The sequence below is a fragment of the Coffea arabica genome, chromosome 8c (assembly GCF_036785885.1).
Source record: "Coffea arabica cultivar ET-39 chromosome 8c, Coffea Arabica ET-39 HiFi, whole genome shotgun sequence".
Classification (NCBI taxonomy): Eukaryota; Viridiplantae; Streptophyta; class Magnoliopsida; order Gentianales; family Rubiaceae; genus Coffea; species Coffea arabica.
In genome coordinates this window covers 5,507,391-5,530,053 of record NC_092325.1, presented here as the reverse complement: position 1 = coordinate 5,530,053, position 22,663 = coordinate 5,507,391, and the positions used below count along the sequence as shown (strand labels likewise).

Here is a 22,663-nt window from a genome sequence, read left to right as displayed (position 1 = left end):
TCAAAAAACTAGAATTTATTTGTGACATGCAAATAATAATCACAAAAGATCTTTTGTGTCATGTTTTATGAGTCACAAATTCTATTGGAACCTATTAGTTGAATTAGACCCTATAAGCCTTATGGCTAGCGGACTTGCAAGTCACAAAAACATCTTTTTTTTTTCCTTTTTTTTTTCTTTTAATTTCTTTTTTTTTTTTTTTTTTGTGGCAAGGCCAAAACCAAAAAGAAATCCATTCACAGGCCTCCTCATTTGATGTCCATCAAGAAATAAGAAAAAGATAGAAATTCATTTGTAGCAAATTAACTACCTATTCATTCGAGTATTAATGAATGAAACCTTCCATTAGTCAACACACTAATCGAGTCTTGTAATACACACTAATGTTCATCAAAATTACAATACCACAAATACAAATAAACAGTGCCATTTCAACTTCAACAAAGAATGACTCGAGTCAGTCTATACAGTTAACCTTCTTGTAGCACCAAGCTTCGTAATGAAGAATCACCAACCATCAATTTTGTAGTCTTCAAGTGGATTTCTGTGCCCATAACTCCGGAAACTCACCTGCAGGAAAGGCCACTAATAAGAATATTGTGTAAAGAAAACAACAAAATTGTCAAACCAGCAGGGAAGTAGCTTACCACTGAAGTCTAATTAAACTGAGCCTATTCATGTTTACAGGATGATTCCTCCAGAAACAATCTAAAGTCTCAACAAGAACTGCTCTCTGTATTCTAGGAAATAAGTACCATTAATTTCAAAAGAGCCAAAAAAAAAAAAAAGATCAAAAGTCATCCCAAAATATTAATCGTCAGGAGAGTTCAAATATGGTATAGATTTACGAATGAAGCAGAACAACCTAATTTTCTCTTTAAAAGTCCATAAGTTCAAGAGAAATACACCCCAGGAGTCCTTGTATCTGATGAATGTTGCATAGAATAATGAATAGGGTCAGATCAAGATTTTAATTCCTCAAGATTAGGGGTGCAAACGAGTCGAGTCAAGTCGAATCGAATTTTGGACTAATCGAGCTGAGCCTCCAGTTAATTTTATGAAGCTCAAACTCGAGCTCGACGAGCTCAAAATGTCAAATTCGAGCTCGAGCTCAACTCGAATTACTTAAAAAATAATTAAAAAATTATTTTATTTTTTAAAATAAATAATCTTAACAAATAATAAAATATTAGGGATATAAATGTAATTTTATTATAAAAATAAAAAATAAAAAATATATATATATAAATATATAATCGAACTCACGAGCTAACAAGTTTAATGTTTTTGAGTTCAAGCTCGACTTGATTAGCTAGAACTCGACTCAAGCTCGATATTGACCGAGCTCAAGTCGAGCTCTTCGAGCCGCCCGCGATCGGCTCGATTCGTGTACAGCCCTACTCAGGACCCAAGAATTTCAACGACTTCCTCCAATCCATGTTATCAATTTTCAGTTATGAATTAACTAAGCCAGGATTTGATTTTGAGAACTAGATTAAGTCATGGCTGAGGCTTTAGATTAATTCTTCCATCATATCCAAGAAACAATATCCAAAACCTGCAAAAGGAAAAGAATAATTAATTTTGCAACAAACACTAACAAATTAAGCAGCCACCAAGAAAGAAGGGAATTCATTGGGACAAAAGCTACTACCCAAGCAATAAGCATGTTACTATCCAAGGAAAAGAATAATAAACTCTCAAAACAAAATACAAATAGTAGTTGAACAGTTCCAACTTTATGCTTCAATTCCACGTGAAAACTAACATAATTAAGTGAGAAATGGTGGTTCAAACTTCAGAACAACGAGAAGGCATCACAAAAAAACTTAGCACGAATACATTTGTATATAATGCACTAAAAACTCAAACTCCATACTTTCAAGAAAAGTAAGATACATTTTCCCTTTTTCTTGATACCTGCCAGAGGGCAAGGGCAAGACCAACAAATTGAGATGTAGGTAGCCTAGGATTTCCATACATGGAAGCAACATACACCCTACCAGACCAAGGTAAGGCAATGTTGCTTTCTGCAACAACTCTAAGAGGAACATCAGCTGAGGGTAAGAGCGCAAGGAAGGCTTGAATTTCAAATGAGACTTGGGATAATCTCAACTCCAGTCAAAAAGAAAAATGCACTGCCTAACCTACTTGCATGTCTGATATTCTTAAACAGAACAAACAACCTCAACATTTCCAAATGGGGTACCAACACCAATTGTGAGGATAATTCATGCCAAATAACATTAAACCACATATTGGTGCGCCAAGGGCAATTTTAATCCTGTTGGACCATGGGAGAGGTATGCTCCCTTGAATTATTTTCACAACAGCATTGGTTCAATGAAACAAATTAGGATCGGTTAGAGGTACAATACGGCAGTAAGCCAATGTCAAGAGTAATTTATGTATGGATCTCTGCAGGTAAAGTTCTTATAATGGCAGATTTTCGACACCATTGCCCCAGAACTAGGTGTCAGGTCATGGGTACCAGAGAAATCCCATCGGAAATAGAACCTAGCAAGTTCATAAGAAACTGCAAAGAACTCAAGAGTCTACCTTGTCAATGGATTAATTATGTCTGTGCTGCTTTGACTTTCATATTCGTTTTATTAAACTGTTTGATAGACATTAACACGACTTTCCAACATGTTTGGAACAGCAGTGTTGAAGAGGAATAAGAACAATTATAGTGCCCATATTCATGGAAAGCAATCAGATTTCATCAGCATGGTAAATGAATCTCCCATCAATTTCAGATGTTACATTTTTTGGCAGATGTACAGACTAAAATGTGACATAGATATTCTACTTAACAGAAAAGATTTCAAGTAATGAGATGACTATATGTTAAACTTTAAAAATATATCCAGACTTACTTCTAAAAAGATGTTTTTCAAGGCTTCCCCGTGTCATAAACTCATAAACAAGCAGCCTCTAGATCTGATCATCTCCTATGCAAATACCCTATGAGTTTAACAAGATTAGCATGATGAAGCTGTTCGAGCAAGGAGGTCTCTTCATGAGCACGATGAAACTGGAGCTACATTTTCTCCCTAAAAATTTTGATCATTCAAAAAATAATAAAAAAAAAGAAAATATTAGAGGAAAGAAGTGCCAAAATTCTTGCTTTAATGCAAAACTACGAGGAGGAAAAATATCAAAAAGAAAAAAAATTAAAATTGAAGCGGTAAAAGAGAGAGTTAGAGGAAAAATGGACATCTCTTTAAAAGATTAGACTTCCATAATTCAATTTGACTGTTATGATTATAAACGAAGAAGAAAGCGGAGATGATTTTGACATTAAGTTATTTGCTTTCATGGCCAAAATGAAAATGCTTAGTCCTTCAGAAATAAACAATAAAAAATGCTTAGTCAGCGGATAGGTCAACACGACGTAGTTACTTTGACCTTTTCATGACATGCACGACTAGAATAGGTCAACACGGCATGGTTACCTTAAATATTTCATGACTTACACCATGGAATAGGTGCCGGTCGCAAAAAGTCGGTAAACGACGTAGTTTTATGGCTTTTATGTGACAGGTCAATCTTGATTATAAAAAATTTATATTTGTGGCCCTCATAAAAACTTGATTTTAATCCCTGGCTTGTATTTTTTTCTAGAATTTTTTAAAAATTTTATCAATAGGTGTAAAGGTACCTGTTTGATTTAGTGGCAATTTAGTCCTTTTTTAATTCTCAATTAATCATTTTGGTTTCACTCATTTCCTTTAGTGTATAGCAGGAATATGTGTATAATAGAAATTATTGTGCCGACAAAAAGAAAAAGAAAGAAAGGACTTATTTTGTTGCATCTACTGAAGTAGTGTGTAAGTCACTACCTAATTGCAACACTTTTTTCTACGTTGAACATTCTTGATGCATGTATCTTTTTTTTTTTTTTTGCCGAAGCGAAAGAAATACACACACCCAAACAATATTAATATTAATGCATGTATCTACTATACATTTTATAATATTAATCCCCCGCACAAAAATTTTGACTTGGAAATTCAGAAAACGAGAAACACAAATGACAAATGTCCTTGATTTGAAGTCAATGGAAATAACATATATGTCAGTTACATCACAATTTCTTCAGTTGTACGAGATTCTTGATACCCCACAGTTTTGATTATATTTTATATATTGAGTTTAAAACATTTAAAACCTTCTAGTTCGGGTATAAAATGTTCCAAATCAAGACTGATTAGTATAGAAAAGCAGTTATAATACCATGGTATTCTGTATATTTTCTGCTGTATATTTTCTGCTTCTATGCTTTGCAGTTAAATTTTGTTCGTCCATTGCAGTGGAAACCATTTCTTTTGGCCAGAGTCTTTCAGGATCACAAACCATTGTATCACAAGATGGAACGTTTGAGTTGGGATTCTTTTCAACAGGAAAGTCTAACAACACCTATGTAGGCATCTGGTACAGAGACTTTGCAGAAAAGACCACGGTCTGGGTAGCAAATAGAGAAAAACCAATATCTAACACTTCCAGGAGTTCAAAGCTTGAGATATCTGAGGACGGCAATCTAGTATTGCGTGATGAGTCTGAAAATTTGTGGTCAACAAATTTGGTACTATCACAACCAAGTTCAATTGAAGCAGTGCTTCTTAACACTGGAAACTTTGTACTCAGAGAAAGTTCAGAGCCATCTACAATCTTTTGGCAAAGTTTTGATTATCCTACTGATACATGGCTTCCTGAAGGCAAATTGGGCTTGAGGATACTTCCTACTTCATCTTGGGAACGGCAACGTCTTATTTCATGGAAAAATTCAGAAGATCCTTCACCTGGGATTTACTCCTTTGTGATGGACAAAGATACATCAGGAGGTCAGCTGTTCCTGGAATGGAACATGTCTGAAAGATACAATAGTACTGGAACCTGGACAGGTGAAGTTTTTGCATCTGTTCCTGAATTCAGCTACACATCTAAATTCACTCTGGTCTCAACCCCAAATGAGACCTATTACACTTACTCTCTCTTCAATAAAATCATACTATCAAGACTAGTAATGGATGTATCTGGACAGCTCAAACAGCTTACAGCTTTGCTTTGCCACCAAACGTGGAGTGAAACTTTTTCTCTACCTAGGGAACAATCCAATGTTTACGCATATTGTGGGGATTTCAGTTACTCCAGCAGTAGTTCACCATCCTCTTGCACATGTTTGCAAGGTTTTGTTCCATTTTCAAATGAAAATGACAGGATAAATGGTGGAATGCGTGGTTGTGAAAGGAAAGCCCCTCTGTTGTGCGAAAACGATACTTCACCAAAAGGGAAGAAGCATGGATTTTTAAGAATTTCAAACTTGAATCCACCTGATAACTCGGAAGAACAGCAGCTTACTGTGGAAGAATGCAAATCAGCTTGCTTGGAGAATTGCTTCTGTATAGCTTATGCCAATGTTGGTAGTTTGTGCTCAATGTGGAGTGGAGCTCTACTGAATTTAAAGCAAGTCTCTGATGTTGTTAACAACAGACAAGATCTCTATGTGAAAGTTGCAAACTCTGAACTTCAAGATGATTCAGGTCTGTGTCGGCTATGAGTAAAATTATTTTATGCAGAAAATTTCGTCACACTTGTACTTTACAAGATGGGGGGTTTTTTTTTTGGATTGATTATAGAACGATAACTCTTTTATGATAAATTCCAGGTGACAAAAAGAGATTGATGGTAATTGTAGCAGTGGTGGTGTCATTGGTTGGACCTGCTTTAGGAGGACTCCTAATTTTCGGAGCAAGGAAGATCAAGAGAAGAGGTAAACATACTATAGATCACACTCTTCAATCGCATGCTTTTCTTCTTCAAGATTGAAGTGGAAAACCTGCTAATATTAGGACAGTACTCAATGGCAAAACTACAGATACAGATTAAAAAATAAAAAAGATCAATTCGTTATAGTAATATCTTTTGCTAATTTACTTATTAGTTTAGGAGAAAATAGCAATTATATACCTGTTGCAATTGGCGATTGCAGAACCTGTCAACAAATGCAGACACAGTAAATATTTCTTTTATCATGGAAACAGGTCACGGGAAGAAAGACTCCAGCCAGGATTTATTATCATTTGATTTTAGTTCCAGCAACCATGCAATAGATAATCAAGTGAAGAATGTAAACAATGCAAGGGAAGGAAGTAAGAATGATTTTGATCTACCTTTATTCAGCTATGCAAGTGTTTCTGCTGCCACAAGCAATTTTTCAGCAGGCAATAAGCTCGGGGAGGGAGGATTTGGACCAGTCTACAAGGTAAGATCAAATGCTTGAATTGAAGGGCTTCTATTGTGAAGTTCAGAAAATATTTGGCATTCCAATATACCTTACACACAGAATAACACTTTAAGCAGTGGTGTGCAACTTTTTTTATTTTTTTCCCTATCTCCTCTTGTGAAATAGGGCAAAACTCTGAAGGGGGAAGAGATAGCAGTAAAGAGGCTTTCAACAAGATCAGGACAAGGGCTTCAAGAATTCAGAAATGAGATTCTATTGATTGCGAAACTGCAGCACAGGAATCTTGTCCGACTTTTAGGTTGTTGTATTGAGCAGGATGAGAATATCCTAGTCTATGAGTACATGCCCAACAAAAGTCTAGATTTTTTCCTGTTTGGTTAGTGTTCTTCCTAGAATGATTTCCCCATCTGTTCTATTTAATACGTTGTATTCTGGTATTCCTTATGATCAACAACTACTTGCAGATCCCAAGAAACAAGTGTCACTAGAATGGGAGACTCGTATTTGCATCATTGAAGGGATTGCTCAAGGGCTCTTATATCTGCATCAGTATTCCAGATTGCGTATAATCCACAGAGATCTCAAAGCTAGTAACATTCTTTTAGACAGTGAAATGAACCCCAAAATATCAGATTTTGGCATGGCAAGGATATTTGGTGGCAATAATTCAGAAGCAAACACTAAAAGAATTGTTGGAACTTAGTAAGTAATAAAGAAAACCTTCATTACTGCACCAGTTACCAACTCCTTTAATGTATTTATATAATAGAATGGAAGGCTAGACTTCTTGATTTACTCACAAATTTCCTGTTTATGGCTAATTTAGCGGATACATGGCCCCTGAGTATGCACTGGACGGCATTTTCTCCATCAAATCCGATGTGTTTAGCTTTGGTGTTTTGGTGCTTGAGATAGTGAGTGGCAAGAAGAACACTGGCTTTTATAACAGCAACGCCCTTAATCTTATCGGACATGTAAGAAAGAAATTTAAAAAACAAATGTTTCTCTTTTCTTTGTGAATCCTCGCAATCCTAGCTGAAAATCAAAATTGAAACATGCTTATGGAAACTGTTATTGATCAATACAGGCTTGGGACTTGTGGATTCACAATCGCGCACTGGAATTACTGGATCCATCACTAGGTTCTCCTCCTGCTGTTGCTGTACTAAGATGCATCAACATAGGACTTCTTTGCGTGCAAGAAAATCCAAATGATCGGCCTACCATGTCCAATGTTGTCTCAATGCTTTGCAATGAAGTTGTAGCTCTTCCCCCACCAAAACAACCTGCTTTTGTAGCAAGGAGAAATGTGATCAAGGCCAACTCAACCTCAAGCAATGCTCAAAGTGTCTCAGTTAATGGACTGACTTTTTCCTCATTAGAACCAAGATGATTAGTTGCCATTCCTTCCATTTGTACAATATGAAGCATGATTCAAGAGCAATGTCATTCTTTGTAACAAATGGCTGCTTAAAAGGGAAATCAGACAAATATTCTGTTTCGGAAAACATAGTTTTTCTTAATTCTCTGAGGAAGCCGGGGGAGTAATTCCCAGCTTCATGTTCAATGGATTTGGATTGGAGCAAAAGGCGTGATCCTTCAAGGGTCTCGGCATTACACTAGCTTGTATACTACATTACATATGTTGCATTGAGCGCCTTTAACCTTAGGCTCTTGAAGGCGTGGTCCTTAGTACGCTTACCAACCCATTGGAATCCTGAAGGCGCTCTTTTTTTTTTTTTTGGGACAACAATAAATGTCCTATAACCTAATATAGCTAGGATCTAGGGCAAAGAATAAGGGGAGATGGTCAACTAAGACCAGCCACATATTGTAGTAAATTTGAGGGAGGTAGGGTAGAACCCCTGACCTCCAACATCACCAAAGAGGGTGATGATCACTGGACCAAATGGCTAGTGGCATGAAGGCGGTCTTCTAGATGCTTGACTTCATGTCTGCAGACAACCAATCCTACGTGTTAATTCCCCGCCCTTGTGACTAGGGGTGGCAATTCCTGACACGACCCGAAAACACGACACGAACCTAACACGAAGTTAATGGGTTTGGGTTGAGGTTTCGGGAGTTCGGGTCAGAATCGGGTCGAACCCGATGAACTCGAAAAGAAAACAGGTCAATTTCGGGTCAACCCGTGGTGACCTGATATGACCCGATGTGACCCGTTTACGAATTAAAACTAATTTAATAAACATTAAAATTATTTTATCTAACTAAACTAAATCATTCTTTTTTTCCAAAGGCATTAATTACTTAATCATAAATGAATTTATTTAACTTGTGTGAAGTTAAAATTATTATATTTGGACAAATAATATATTATGTTATTTTTTACTTTTATGCTGTTTTAATTTATTTTATATTTGGTTTGGGATAAAACACTTTTATGGTATTTAATTTATTTTAGATTTGGTTTGAAATTATTTATTTAAATTTTTATTACTTGATGATGTAATTAATTTTGTGAAAAATTGATTTTATTAGAAATTACAGTGATAAATTAATAAATTAAAATTAAGTTTCGGGTCGACCCCCCAACCCGAAATTTTCGGGTTCGTGTCAGGTACCCTGACCCGTTTCGGGTTGACGGGTCGGGTTCGGGTCAGCAGGTTCCTTGTTATACTTAAGCCTCAACCCGACCCGCGCAACCCGAACCCGACCCGATTGCCACCCCTATCCACCACCAAGCAAACACTTCAAATTCCAACACAAAATCTAATTATTTCCAAACATGCGCCAAACCTACTAAGCAAATAGTTTGAACAGTTCAAGAATTTCAACGACTCCAAAAATCCCAACATATGTCTTGTAATATCATCCCAGCCTAAATGTTTTTGAAAAATCAATTCTCCCTTGATAACCAACAACTAAACTCACACTCTAAATTTCAATTCAATACCTAGCACTGTCGCAAAATAAATAATAATCTAACCTACCACCACCAGTAGAATAATACTCCGACCTCCATAGAAATATATATTAACATTGTAAAACAGAATAAAGCCATCCATAACAAAACCACAACCAACAATATTAATTAAGTAAAGAAAATCAAATACATTTATTAACATCCTATACATGTTTTCAGGATAATAATCAACCCAACAATTTTCCCTCTAATCCCTCATCTTCCATGCGTTTTAGTTATCAATTGCATTATTTATTTATTTATCATCACTACAAACATATTCATTTCATTTTAGTTGACAGTGAAATCTGCTTCAGCAAGTAAAATAGATCCATATTCATCAAGTAAACAATGATGGTTATGCTATAGTAGGTCATCATTAAGATAAACAGAGATGTGGATATAGAGAAAAAGTAAAAGGAAAGGAAAGGCAAAGAAATAATAAAAGAAAGGAAGAAAGAATCGTTGCTTACAAGAGTGAAAGAAAAGAAGAAAGAAAGAATGGTGTTGATGGAGAATAGAAGAGATAGGGTTTCTTTTTCTTGGTTTTATTTAATCCTTGCATTGTATTGTGAATTATGTATTAAGTGAAGGACATTATAGTCATATTATCACACCAAGGGAGGTTAGTGTAATTTTTTAAACTTAAAAGGAGCCGAGTGAAATTGTAAAAATCTTAGGTGAGGTTTGTGAAATTATTCCAAAATAAAAATGAAATTATTGTTGTCTATCAAACCTTTCCCACAAAATGATAGATTTGTTTAAAATTACATTGCCATGTTATCAAGCGGGTTCCACCGCCACATCACATCAGATGTGAATGATATATATGGCGCTTTATCTTTCGCGCCAGAGGAGCTGCCCTCTCATCCAACGAAAATATACACGATTTTGTGCATTTTGCACACAGCGTAACTTTATTTGTACAATGTGTAACTTTAGAATAAATTTTTGTGGGCCCCACACTCGTTATTAAAAATGAAGCACAAGAAATGATCTAGATCGTACATTTTCTTGGGGCTAAAATCTGGCCGTGAACAGCTCAGGAGCGGTCCATCTGATGACCGCTCCTGCCCCTTATCCAAATATACTCCATTTTGGCCAATGCAACTGTGTTGTCGGATAGGAGATTATTTAGAATAATTTTTTTTTATAAAATATTGTAGCAATTTTTAATGAAATTAAATATATTCCATTCTGGCCGATGCGATTGTGTGACACTTTTTTGATATGACACCTGTAAAGTAAAAATATGATTAAAAGTATATTTATAATACAAAAAATAAATTGATGTAAATAACTTGCTATCCAAAACAATTGGTGGTGAGAGCCCGAGTGTTAGATACGTATCCATGTCAACATTAATGAAGCAATCAATACATAAAAATGGAACCATCATGCTGTACTACATTAAAATGTAAGAAGATACGTATCAATATTCATTTCTTTTTCTTGGGGGTAGGTGACAACATTAATTTCTTGCTTGCATGCTTTCCTAGATTTTAAATGACTCTTCCATATTGTTGATTATATGCCACATATATATATAGTATGGATAAGGGTACCTACTGAGAGGACCACAGTGAAAGAACCTTTTTTTTTGTTAAATCCATCAACTTTTGCAAATTTCCATCGATGGCTTTTTAATCTTGCATGTAAAAATCTATAACAAAAGTAGTATATGTCGTTCGTGAATTAGTCTGCAATTTTTTTTTTAAGAGTGCCCCCTTAATTCTACTATTTTTACCTGTCTTATACCCAGCAAATCTCAAATTCTGGTTTCACCAATGCCCACAAACACATTAAAGAGGCACGGACATGCATGTTGACTTCGGTGTTCAATAACTGTTGAGACCTAAACATCATTATTAAGCTTAATTTTATTTAATCTTAAATTGCTAAATCTTTTCAAATTTTACTCGTAACAACTCCTTACTTTTGAAAATTTTTGTGTGAAGAGTTCAATAACTATTAAGACCTAATCTTAGTTGATGTAGCTCATCTACTTATTAAATGTAATGCTAACTCGTTGCTTTGATGTAGCTCATCTACTTATATATTTTTGTGTGCATGGAAACCAAACCATTGGAACTACATTATTCCGATATATTTACTCACAGAAAAAAATTTGAATCCATCACAAAACCTGACTAGGATTGACACACAGGTTTTTGTCTTGCTTACTACCACTTGTTTCTTGTTCAGAATGGCTGATGGGGTTTATTTTTAGTGGATGTAGCCCATGTGATATATACTGCGAAGCGAAGCATCAACTACGAATTTATAATTATTGAAAGTGCAGAAAAGAAGCAACCACACTTTTCTGCCCTATATATACCGCTCTGTGAACTGAGACTTGAACCATCAGACTTGCCTAGGAGATCTCTAGCCAGTCATTTGTAGCTCTAAAATTCAGCATTGAGAAGAAATGGAGAAAGCATCAAAAAAGCTGATACTATTTGCTTTCTTTGTGATTGCTTCGTGTAAGTCTTTCCCTCATGCATGCACACACAAATTAAAGAAAAATGTTTCCACATCCCATGAAAGTTAAGGTGGTTCTTACATATACATATCTTTGTAAAATGCAGAATTTGCCGCTGCTTATAAGATTTTAGAAATCATTTTATATTCCACTGAAATTCTAAAAGCTCTCAATTATATTCTATTCTGTACGCAGATGTTAGACTTCCTCACCGAGCTTTTTGCATATCTCATGAACTTCTGGTTCAACCATAGCACACAGACACGCTAAACAAGCACAGTCACGTTGACATGGGACTTCAGTAACTATTGAGGCCTAATGATCATTATTAAGTTTAATCTTGTTTAATCTTAAATTGCTAAATCTTATTTGAAAATTTTAGTGTGAAGACATAGAAACTGCTCATGATCTACAGGGACATTAGGCATTCGAAATAAATAACTTGAGATACAATGAAAAACGAACAACCATATAAACCAATATGATTGGTGTAGTTTAAACTATAAACTATTGAACTGAACTTGCAAAATTCATTTGCAGTGGTCATAGGGGGACCAATAGCAAAGGTGGAAGCCTCAAGAGTCCAACCAGCTGAGACTGAAGCTGAAGCTATAGGACGTTGCCCTTTCCCATGCGTTACTAATGTCCAGTGCCTGACTCGACTTTGTGGCAAGACTAGATGTGAATATAGCATATTTCTTCGCCGCAAACGCTGTGTCTAGTTTCTCCATAATTATCACTTGATTTCATCTCTTGTAGAACCAAGGGATTTGTAGGGCGCCTTCAATAATAAAGCATGTGAGCAATCATATGCAGTAGTCATGTCATGTATTAAGCGCCGATATGTACTTTTCTTGATGTTGTTCACTTTACTCTTTTGCTTGTATTTGTCTTTCACAGTACAGTGTACGTTTGATTTGGGTCATCCTGAAATAAAGTTGATTGTTATCTATATTGGCATTTATTTGGTACACGGATGAGAGGCCTTGAATCTTTATTTTGATCATTTAATCTGGTCTTTAGAAGTTACTGTTAGATTAAACATTTTAAGTCTGTGCCCTACAAGTTATGGATCAAGTTATGCTGTAGTTGTTAAACATAACGACTCAAATTGACGGAAGGGTTAGGATTATATGGTTTAATTAGTTGGAAGGGTAACTTATCAATTAATAATTATAGAGTTAAAAGTTAAATTTCGTAACAGTTTGAGAGCCATTGAAATATTTTACCCGTCTTTGTACATGTATAAGTGTGCATGGTAGTCAAACCGCTGGAACTAATTAAAGAAGAAAAAGGTTGTAATTCCAAAGCCTTAAACCATTTTTGCGGACCTAACTTGCCTTGTGATGGATAGGAAATCAGTTGTGACGGGGAGGGACATTTGGGAACCACTCCTTAAACAACTATGGAATTCAAAAGGATCTCCATCCCCTCTAAAATTGATGCATCATAGGCAAAAAATCAAAATATGTCAACTTTTACAACTTTCTTTTTTAATTTTTCCTTTTCTAGAAAATGATTTAGATAAAAAAAAAAAGTCGAAATGAGTAGACGTGAAGATAAAAGTAATTAATCTTATATACTATTGCATTAGATACATGTCACATAATTTCAATGTAAATTTGAATTTTATTTTTTATATATACAATATGCATGTAAGGGTGCTAATGCATACAATATTAGTATATAAATCAAATAAAATCATAAAAATTCGCTCCCGAGAGAGACTATGATGAATGGTATGAATGACGCATGTTCAGAAGTAACATTGATTCACTAAATAAAAAGATTTTATTATTAGCAAATACAACTATAATCTAATTACGAAATGCATAGTATAGAATCATTTTATTTATAAAAAAATCAACAGCAGTACCGTATGTTTAATTCCTCCCCCCTTTTCGCTTCTTAAATCCTACCCTTCATCTACTTAAAAAAAAAATTAGAAAAAAAAAACACATTTATTTCTCTCCCTCGTCCATTTTTTTTTACTTTTCTTCTTTTAATTTATGTTTCAATTTTTCGATTAAAGTATTTTGTTGGAATTTTGAAGTGGGTCCAACACTGTCCATCACAGATGAAGCTAAAGGCCGCCTCAAGCTCCGCCCCGGTTCCTCTCCTAATTTATCCCCGATTATTTTATCCATTTCAAAACTTCTCCCCAAGTCCCAACTTCCAACAGCTACTGGCTCCTGGCGCTTCTCCAACTTCTTCGGTCCCCACTCTTTAGCGGTAAATTTCAATTTATGCAAATATTTTCCATTCTTTGTTCAATTTTTGTTTTCTCAGTTCCATTAATGCTGTAAATTTCCTGCATTTTATGCTTCTTTAATTCAAGTTGAGCTAAAAGCAAATACTTGAACACTACTATTTGATTGAATTTGGAGATTCTGCAATGTCAAAATTTTTTCCTTAATCTGCAAAATGTGATGCAAACCCACATCTTTAAATAAGGTGAAAAGAAGGAGAAAGTGAAAAAGAAAAGATTTTAATTGTGGGTTCAGTGAAAAAGCAGTTAAAATCCCAATTCAAAAAATTGTTTTTTTTTTTAACTAGTCTATATTTTCTCGTCTTTTTGCATTGGGTTGTTGTTTAAGGTAATGTGATATTGCACTTATTTCTGAGAGTTTTCTGTTTTTTCTTGAAGAAAAAAAAGAATCTTTTTTACAGTATTTTTTCTTGGTGGTTCTTGATATAGTTGTGATTGCAGGCGGAAATGATCATCAAGGGGTTGTTTAGAAGATATCAGCGGTGGAATCCAGTGCATCCAACGTTAGGAGCCTTTTGGGGCATGGGATTAGGTATTGGTTGTGGTGTTGGATGGGGACCTGGTTTCGGTCCTGAGGTGATCGGTTATGTTGGTGCTGGTTGTGGTGCTGGATTTTGTGTTGGGATCACTCTTGCCGGTATCGGCATTGGTCTTCCGGCTAATTATGTCTACACACTTCCTTACAACGGTACCTTAATCGATTTTTTTGATGAAAGTCATTTATATGTATCACTGGTGCAGTGCACTACTGTCCCTTGTGGGAATGCATTTGGTTTATGTTCTGCTAAAGTCTTTGCGGATATGCTTGGAACAATTGATTGATGCTTTTTGGATAGTTAGAAGCTGTTTAACGTGTTTTCTTTTGCAACTCAGCGCTGCATTTAGCTTAATTTACGGTGTAAAAACAAATTCTGTAAAGCTGCTAGAAAGTTGTTTCCCAAATCATCTTTTGTGCTCTTGAATACTATGAAAATTGAAAGAGCATCTTCAATTTTATGAATGGCAGTTACAACAGTATGTTTGGAAAGAGCTGAAGCAGATGAAAATAGATCCTCGATACTATGAGTATGAGAGAGCACTTGTAACCCTATAATGGTTCCTGATGCTTCTCCATGGTAAATTGTATCAGCACTCTATATATATTTTATGTATTTGTATTACTATTTAAATTGATTGGTATAATACAACTGGACATTTCCAAGCTGATACTCTATGGTTAGATGTCATTCTTCTCTGTTGGGTTGTGAGAAAATGATGCTTAATTGTTGTTTATGATAACGGACTTCAGACTTGTTGAATGCCATAGTTACCATCTGATTATTTGTTTCTGTAGCTTTTGTGGCCGCTAGAACTGGTGCTTTGGGGATTGCTGAATCAAATAGTGTACGTAGCATGAAAAATGTTGCAGGGGATGGTTGGTCCAACTTAAGAGGAACTATCCCTGGATTGCAACAGAAAGGAAGTCAAATGTTGCCAGGGTTTGGAATCAGAAATCCTTTAGAGAACATGTTGGACATTTCTAATGTGAAAAACGCAATTTTTTCCAGCTCAACACCTATGATGAACGAGCTACAAAGAATCAGGAGTCACTTCTTTCCTCCGCACAAAGGTGTGTTGTTCTTGTCAACTTGAGTTTTTGTATAACCTGTGATGACTGTGTATGTTACAGTTATATTCACTAACTAGAAAATCAACTTTTCACTTGAACCTTAGTAAATTGGTTTTATAACATGCACTTCTATTTTGACTAAGGGGATCATTATCTATTGCTTCTGGTTTAACTAAATTTCTACAATCCTCTTTCTTTTCATTTTTATTCAAGATTTTCTACGATTATACATGTTGTATCTCTTCCCCCTGTCCCCTTTTTTGGCATGCCATATAAGCTTAAGAATGAATGATATGCTGAATAACTCTAGTCAAGCAACTTTTGCTAGTAATGTGATGACTATTAAACCTCCGACTTCTATAATTTTGAAACACTACTAAAACCCACAAACTTTTTTTTTTCCTAAAATTTCCAATAAAAAGGCAATACTTGAGTAAATGACCCTCCCTTCCATAACGTGTTTATACCATGAGACTAAAGAAGATCATGGTTCACTGGGACGTGAGTAGACTTCTTTGGTTCCGAATGATCCTTCCTCCCACTGATATACTTGAAAGTCTCTGTAGCCTGACTGGATGAGTAGGCAGCGGGGAAAATTAGACATAAACCTTCAGAAAATTTTATATATGTTACCATTTTAAGATACTCCAATGGGGTCAGTGGGGCAATCGCCCCAACTGTAGCTCCACCCTGCACTCACCAGACACGAGACAAAGCCGCTCAAGCTATAGGTATTCGAAGGCCATTCTATTTTCCAGCATGTGGTAAACTACTAAAATGCTAATTCTGGACATGCTCCAGCAATGTCATGCAAATACTCTTACATGGCAAACTGCTCATTCACTACAGCTATTCAGATGTTTATTTTCTGTTAACAAATTCAGAATATTGAAAATCAATCCTAAACTTGCAGGTTCAAAAGAATGACAGAGACCCCAAAGAGTGTGGTATGTTTTGTATCATTGTCATTGCAGATTAGACGTTCTCATCCAAGAACACTTCTTCTTGGCAGTTTTCATTTTTTGATCTTTCATAACACTTTCAGTACTTATTTCACGACAAGTCTAAAAGTGCACTTGTGAACTTATGATACAGAGACATGAGGGCTCTATTTCTTGTCCCGTGAGTCTCTAATTTACAACAAGGGCTCAATGCAGGATCGATGAAATTTATCTATTATTGATTAGTATATTCTTCACAATTACGGTTCTATCACAAAACATCATACTAGTATAATTTGAGTGACTATTGTCTCCTGAATATCAAAAAGAACTTTATCGGTCTGCTGCACTAGTTATCTTACTGCTCGTTAGGTTCATGAAAAAGACAGGAGAATTTTTTTCAAAGAAGTGGAGGGTATTGCTGGGAGGCAACCATATAAACGAAACACCTTGGTACATTAGGAGAAAAATAAAAAACTAGTCACATGATGAATAGTTCATGCTTGTTTTTTCAAGTGAATATTTTACTTATAATGTTTTTCTTTTCTTGGTTCAACGTAGCCTTGTGTACTCCACCCTTATGTTGGAAGACCATAGTTCGAGAAGATTCAATTGGCCGAAATGAATTTCTAGACTTGCGGTTGCTTGTTTATACTTTTTCTACGAGATGCTGGGAATTTCTTTTACCACATTGCTAGTCATAGTATGTAGATTTTGAAGAATCCTATTTGACTTTCACCCTATTTCTTTATTTTTTAGTCAAATTGGGGCGATGGGGCTATGTTACTATTGCCCGATTTCAATGTTATAAAATGGATCAATAGTTTTAGATTCTAAATAGAATCCAATTGGATTAGATACCTGACAGAAGTAATCGGGTTTGGTAATCTTCAGTATCTTTGAAGAAGATAAAGAAGTGAAAAAATGCAAGTACTGACGCTAGTAGCTGGGAAAGAATTTCATTGAAACTAGAAAAAAAAAAAAAAGAGAACGGTACATCAAGAAACACTGTACTAATCAAATTTAGCAGTTGCATGTTATGATTTGCTGCTCAAGACTGGACCTGACATTTCAAGATCAGTGCCAACACGTTTGGCCTTTTGCTAATAATTTTGGCAAATAACCAGCAAAACAGGAACTGAAGGAATGAAACACATTCTGGGAAAAAACTGCCATAAAATGCTTTTATTCTGGATCCGAAACTTTGCATGTATTTCATTTTACAACAAACCTACTTTCCTTTTCAGAGAATGTCGGTAGCCAACCAAAGGGGTGACATGAAGTCAACGCAAGACAAAGGTGTTGAACCATAAACCAAGTAAATAGTACACAAAAAACATCATCATCATCAGTTGATTGGAGTTATTCTGAGAGACAGCTTCCTCAAGCATCTGCGAGCAACACAAATAAAGGGAGTTCTAAGAATTTGCATGATCAGAACGATACAAGACTTCAGTAAGGAATCATAGACGTGGCAGGTCATGTTTTGTCCAAGAAGAGAATTCCTCACCATCTGGGGAACGAGAATTCTTTGAAGAAAATTCAGCGTGAGCCATAGGAATGGATATAGATAGTTGGGTTGTAGAAAATGTACTCTTGTTTGATCCAGCATCATCGAGATTGGACCACGATTCTTTAGTCGTAGGCCACTCATCGAAGAAAGGACGCATAGAATGCGGCTCCTGCTTTCCTGGCCCAGGGGAACCAATCTCACTGCCAAAGAAGCAATGTTGCTGCCGCTGTTTCGACAGTCTAGCATCCATCATGGGATCAAAAGCATGAGCAATATGCAGATCGGAGGAGTGACCCAGTGTATGTGCATCACTTTTAGATTTCAGCATGGGGCTCGATGGAACTTGGGATGGAAGTAGACGCCATGTATTACCTACATCAGATCCTACTCCAAGACTTCCCACACTTCCGGAAGCTTCTGGAGAGAAATTATGCTGATCTGCATCAGGAGTCAGTCCATGGATATACCTGCAACGGAACATCTCTCTAGTCATTCATCCTACTTCAGACAAAAGTTTGCTCAACTCAATTCAGTTGCAAGAGACAGGACCAACAAAAAGAATTAAACAGTTTTAAGTCAATTCTGCATAAAGACCCGAGATAAATTTACCAAAAGTACCCATCCATCCATCCATCCATCCAAAGCATTCAAGGGAACTGTCCCCAAATCAATTCCTCTCAAATCTATCACTAGTAAACCTTTCTAGCATAGGTGTGCTATTGGGGAGTATTTATTATCATATTCAAGTACCTCCCTTGCTGTACTTCTAACTGATTCCTACGTCCCTTGTTGTACTCCTAACTGATACAAGGAACAAAAACATCTCTGTAAAAGTAGCACTTTGACCAAGCAACCTAATGAGACATCAATCCCACAGAATTATTTTTTCCACCAAATGTTGTTGCATGGACTATAAAGTTCAAGCGCATGATGTACAGCCAAAATCGGTAGCTTCACTTTTTACCAAAATGATCTATATATCAAATTTGAACCATAAAAAAATTATAATAATAATAAAATAATAATTAAAAAAATTAAAGCGTAGCCCTAGCAAAGGAAAAATGTAATCCACTTAACTCATTCAAGGATCAGTGCACCTAGTAGGCTTTTTTAATCAATTTTACCAACCACAAGCATAACTAAAAGATGCATGCAAATGTCTAAATGAGATGTTGCCCAACAATACAAAACTGTCTCCTTTGTTCTTTCAGTTAAATATCAGAAAACATTATGTTCCGCCAAAAGAGTAGCAAAATTTCTTTTGGTGATGGAGCCAAATGCATTGAATGCATCAATATAAGCCACTCTTCTCCTTTCCATTTCCTTATTCTTCTCCTTTCCTGCATTTTAAGTTATACATATCTTACAATAATTAGACCAAACTAACTAAAAACAACACTTAAAATTTTTTCCTGTTAAGACGATAAGTTGATATCCAATTACAGATTTTGATATAATTGGATCTTGCAGCTCAGTTATACGATGAAATGCGGTACTCTGCTGAAGTTTAGCATCTTGCAGCTTAGTGACAGGATGAAATGTAATACTGTGGTGAAGTTATGCAGGTAGGTTAAGGATATGTATCTTGAAATAATATTTATCATCTTTCTCAGCCCATCTCAAAGGCTAGCTTCAATAGTTCTAAGAGAAAACTATCTAAGCAACATGTGAGATGGGACAACAAAACAATCCGGAGCAATTAAAGAGATTACCAAGTTCAATTATCCTGCATCTCCTCTCCATCTCAACCCAGAAGAATCACCCATATTGACGTATACATTTGTATATTATTTATATTGACAGCAAAACACAGCACAATAATAAGTTGCATTTCAGCAAACAAAGATCCTCATAGGTTCAGAAAGCAATGATTACTGCCATTTCCAGAGATTAACATACCCAAAGAATGGAGTAACCTATATAATAAAGACTATCATGAGTACAAAGCAATGCATCACCAAGTTACCTATATTCTTTATTATCACCCCCATATGACACAGGCTCAAGCTGAAACTTTGTTACATTGCTTCCGGAATACAGACCCTCCGAGTTAGCAACAGAATACATGGGCATATTGTGGAAGCTTCCAGTTCCACTATTTTGGAAGATTCCACTGCTGCTGCTGCTGCCAGCAGCCATGTGTGGCATCGCAGTTGACAAGGACTGCGAAGCAGAATGAGATTCCACAGGCTTTCTTGAACGGTTGCGGCCTCGATGCATGTGCCGCTCACAATACTTGGAGTCCGGATAAGCATCTTTAGAACACCTCCATTTCTTCCCATCTGTCCTCCTGCACCTACCTGGCTCTGGGTCAAATTTCTTCCCATAGTAGGAGCAATAGCCCACTGCACATAACAATCTAAGATTAAGATTTGAAAGCAAATAGCAGAAAGGAATTGAAATTCTAACCTATAAGCAAGACCACATTAAAGTAGGCCAAGCGCCACTATCAAAAGCAATTCTCGGGAAGAAAGGGCATGCTCAGTTTAACAATTTTGCAGAATACACAAACATACAACCTGAACCCTGCATACCTGAAATCATCCCACTATATTAAAAGATAAGAAAGAAAACATAAAACGAAGTGTGTGCTACCAAATTGCACCGCAATCAAAAAGATAATCTAGATGTTCATTCCAATAAGCCTAACCCAAAAAAAATCTCCACGATAGTAAACAAAATCAAAATAATCCCTGATTATGCACCCTACTCGTTTCAGATTATCCACAAACAAAATTCACGTCCAGTACAAATGAACTCATTCCTGATACCCAAACTCACAAAACTAAAGAAACAGAGGCATGTAAAGATTCGCAAAGATCTCATACCATTCCTTCAAGAGAAAGAAGTGATATACAGCACATTGTTCAGGTTATGTCAAAACTTAAGCTTTTCACCCAACTAAAAGTTATAGGATACTTCATTCCACAAAGAAAAAAAAATTCATAAATTCAGTCACTACTACAAGAAAACCTTAAACATATTCAGTAAGCATAAGAGAAGGAACAAAACTCCAACACCCAAAAACACATAAAAATAAAAAAGACCCCATTTCATTAATCCACCTACAAATCAAGTTCAAACCCTTAGCATTAGATGCTGCAGCCACCGCCACCTCATCGCCGGAGCTAACTAGCTAGCTAGCCAGCTGCAAATATATACACACACTACCTCATGTACACGCACAAAAATATAGAGAAGTTGATGAACATGCAGTGTAAACATACAACTAGGATGATGGAAGAAGCGAGAAGAAAGGGCTTCAAAGCTGCGGCGGATAGGGACAACAAGCTCTGGAGGAACAGGTAAGCCAGCATTTAAATACTTGTATATCATAGCTTGATGCTCCAGCTCCTGCCACTGCACCGCCGTGAACGGTGGCCGATAATAACACCCTCCACCCGCACCAACCCCCACCCCCTCCCCCACCCCTCCCCCTCCTGCAGAAGCCACCGTCACCACCGACGTCGATGACGTCCCACTCATCCCCCCACCTCCCCCTACCCCCAAAAAACAAAAAAAGGCGAAAAAATGAAGACCCTTTTCTTCTTTTTGCTTTATTTAACTTCCCAAGTAAGAAAAAAAGCTACCTGCAATAAGAAAGATTAAAAAAAATAGTGAATAATTTACATATAAAGAGAGAGAAGGAGAAAGCAGCAGTGTGTGTCGATGAAGGTGTGGAAGTGTGTGTTGTGTGTGGCTGGGGGGTTACCTAGAAGGGGGACAGATCTAGGGTTTGGGCAAACATGGTGGGTACAGTAGATAGAGATTGAGAGAGAGGGGAAAACTGAAAAGCTGAGGGAAAACCCCAAAAAGTAAAGGAGAGGATTTTGCAAGACAGCAAGTCTCTCTCTCTCTGTCTCTCTCTCACAGCAGCAGAGCAGTGTGTTTGAGTGTTTGCAGTGTGTGCAGTATGTGTAGTGTGTGTGTGTGTGTGCGAGTACTGAGTAGGAGTGAGGGGAAAGGATTGTTGCTGGCTTTTGTTGTTTGTTAAGTACAATTTGAGCTGACATATTTGTTTAAGTTCTGTGGCAAGATTTCTCTTTTCTGTTGTAGTAACAGTGGTTTATTCTTTGTCTTTTGGCTTAATGATAAGTTTTGATTGTGTTTAGAGTCTCTACAGTTGTCTTTTTAACTCATAAGGAAGATGATAGTGTTCAAAAGAAACTCTCAGCTCTCACTGGTTTTTTCTTCTGTTTTTTTTTTCTCTTTTAAGATATAACTTCATAATGAGGGGTTGAGTTTATTAAAAATGTTTAGAGGCACCTATTTCTTCCCCTTTAGTCTTAAAGCAATGAATAAAATTGTGGAGATTTTTTATTGTTAAAATTCAGACAAGAATTCACTTGTTTGAAAAACTAGTACAAGTACATCGAATAACAAGGTCAAAATAGTCCATGTATCACAAACATAAATGCTAATTGACAAAGTAACCTAGAAAATTAAAAATAATTTGGTGATTCATTACTAGTTATTAAAAAATGAGGAAGCTTTTGCTTGTAATTCAACAGCAAAAGCATACGTACGACAGAGTTGAATAATAACTCAAAAAGTAAAAAAAAAAAAAAAAAGACATATATATAGGAGGAGGAAAAGGGTAAGGTTTTGTCCATATGATCTTTTTCTCCTCCTTTTTTTTTTGTCAAATTGCTGAGTTTTGAAAAATGAACAAAATT

At 36.1% G+C, this 22,663-nt stretch overlaps 3 protein-coding genes and 1 long non-coding RNA gene across 5 annotated transcripts; 3 read left to right on the top strand and 1 right to left on the bottom strand.

Moving 5' to 3' along the window:
- Nucleotides 1-4,240: 4,240 nt before the first annotated feature.
- On the top strand, nucleotides 4,241-7,838 carry LOC113704437 (G-type lectin S-receptor-like serine/threonine-protein kinase At4g27290). Its single transcript, XM_027226340.2, has 7 exons — nucleotides 4,241-5,546; nucleotides 5,672-5,776; nucleotides 6,048-6,268; nucleotides 6,416-6,626; nucleotides 6,715-6,952; nucleotides 7,077-7,224; nucleotides 7,338-7,838. The coding sequence occupies exons 1-7, from the start codon at nucleotides 4,241-4,243 to the stop codon at nucleotides 7,641-7,643; spliced, it is 2,535 nt and encodes an 844-aa protein (XP_027082141.2). The 3' UTR covers nucleotides 7,644-7,838.
- Nucleotides 7,839-11,499: 3,661 nt separating this feature from the next.
- LOC113705045 (uncharacterized) lies at nucleotides 11,500-12,607 on the top strand. Its single transcript, XR_003451727.2, has 2 exons — nucleotides 11,500-11,656; nucleotides 12,196-12,607. It is a non-coding gene; the product is annotated as an uncharacterized lncRNA (long non-coding RNA).
- A 1,120-nt stretch (nucleotides 12,608-13,727) lies between these two features.
- Nucleotides 13,728-17,847, top strand: LOC113703737 (cadmium-induced protein AS8). Of its 2 annotated transcripts, none has more exons than XM_027225206.2 (4): nucleotides 13,728-13,887; nucleotides 14,366-14,612; nucleotides 15,258-15,533; nucleotides 17,722-17,847. In XM_027225206.2, exons 2-4 carry the CDS (start codon nucleotides 14,372-14,374, stop codon nucleotides 17,748-17,750), a joined length of 546 nt encoding a protein of 181 aa, XP_027081007.1. In that variant the 5' UTR covers nucleotides 13,728-13,887; nucleotides 14,366-14,371; the 3' UTR covers nucleotides 17,751-17,847. The 2 variants fall into 2 exon arrangements, with proteins under 2 accessions (XP_027081007.1, XP_027081008.1); XM_027225207.2 differs by lacking the exon at nucleotides 17,722-17,847 and adding an exon at nucleotides 16,447-16,473.
- Nucleotides 17,631-22,068, bottom strand: LOC113703736 (growth-regulating factor 4). The gene is made up of 5 exons (XM_027225205.2): nucleotides 21,700-22,068; nucleotides 21,215-21,577; nucleotides 19,954-20,332; nucleotides 17,985-18,454; nucleotides 17,631-17,865 (listed from the first exon to the last, which is right to left on the bottom strand). The coding sequence occupies exons 2-5, from the start codon at nucleotides 21,471-21,473 to the stop codon at nucleotides 17,858-17,860; spliced, it is 1,116 nt and encodes a 371-aa protein (XP_027081006.1). The 5' UTR covers nucleotides 21,474-21,577; nucleotides 21,700-22,068; the 3' UTR covers nucleotides 17,631-17,857.
- Between the last annotated feature and the right edge of the window lie 595 nt (nucleotides 22,069-22,663).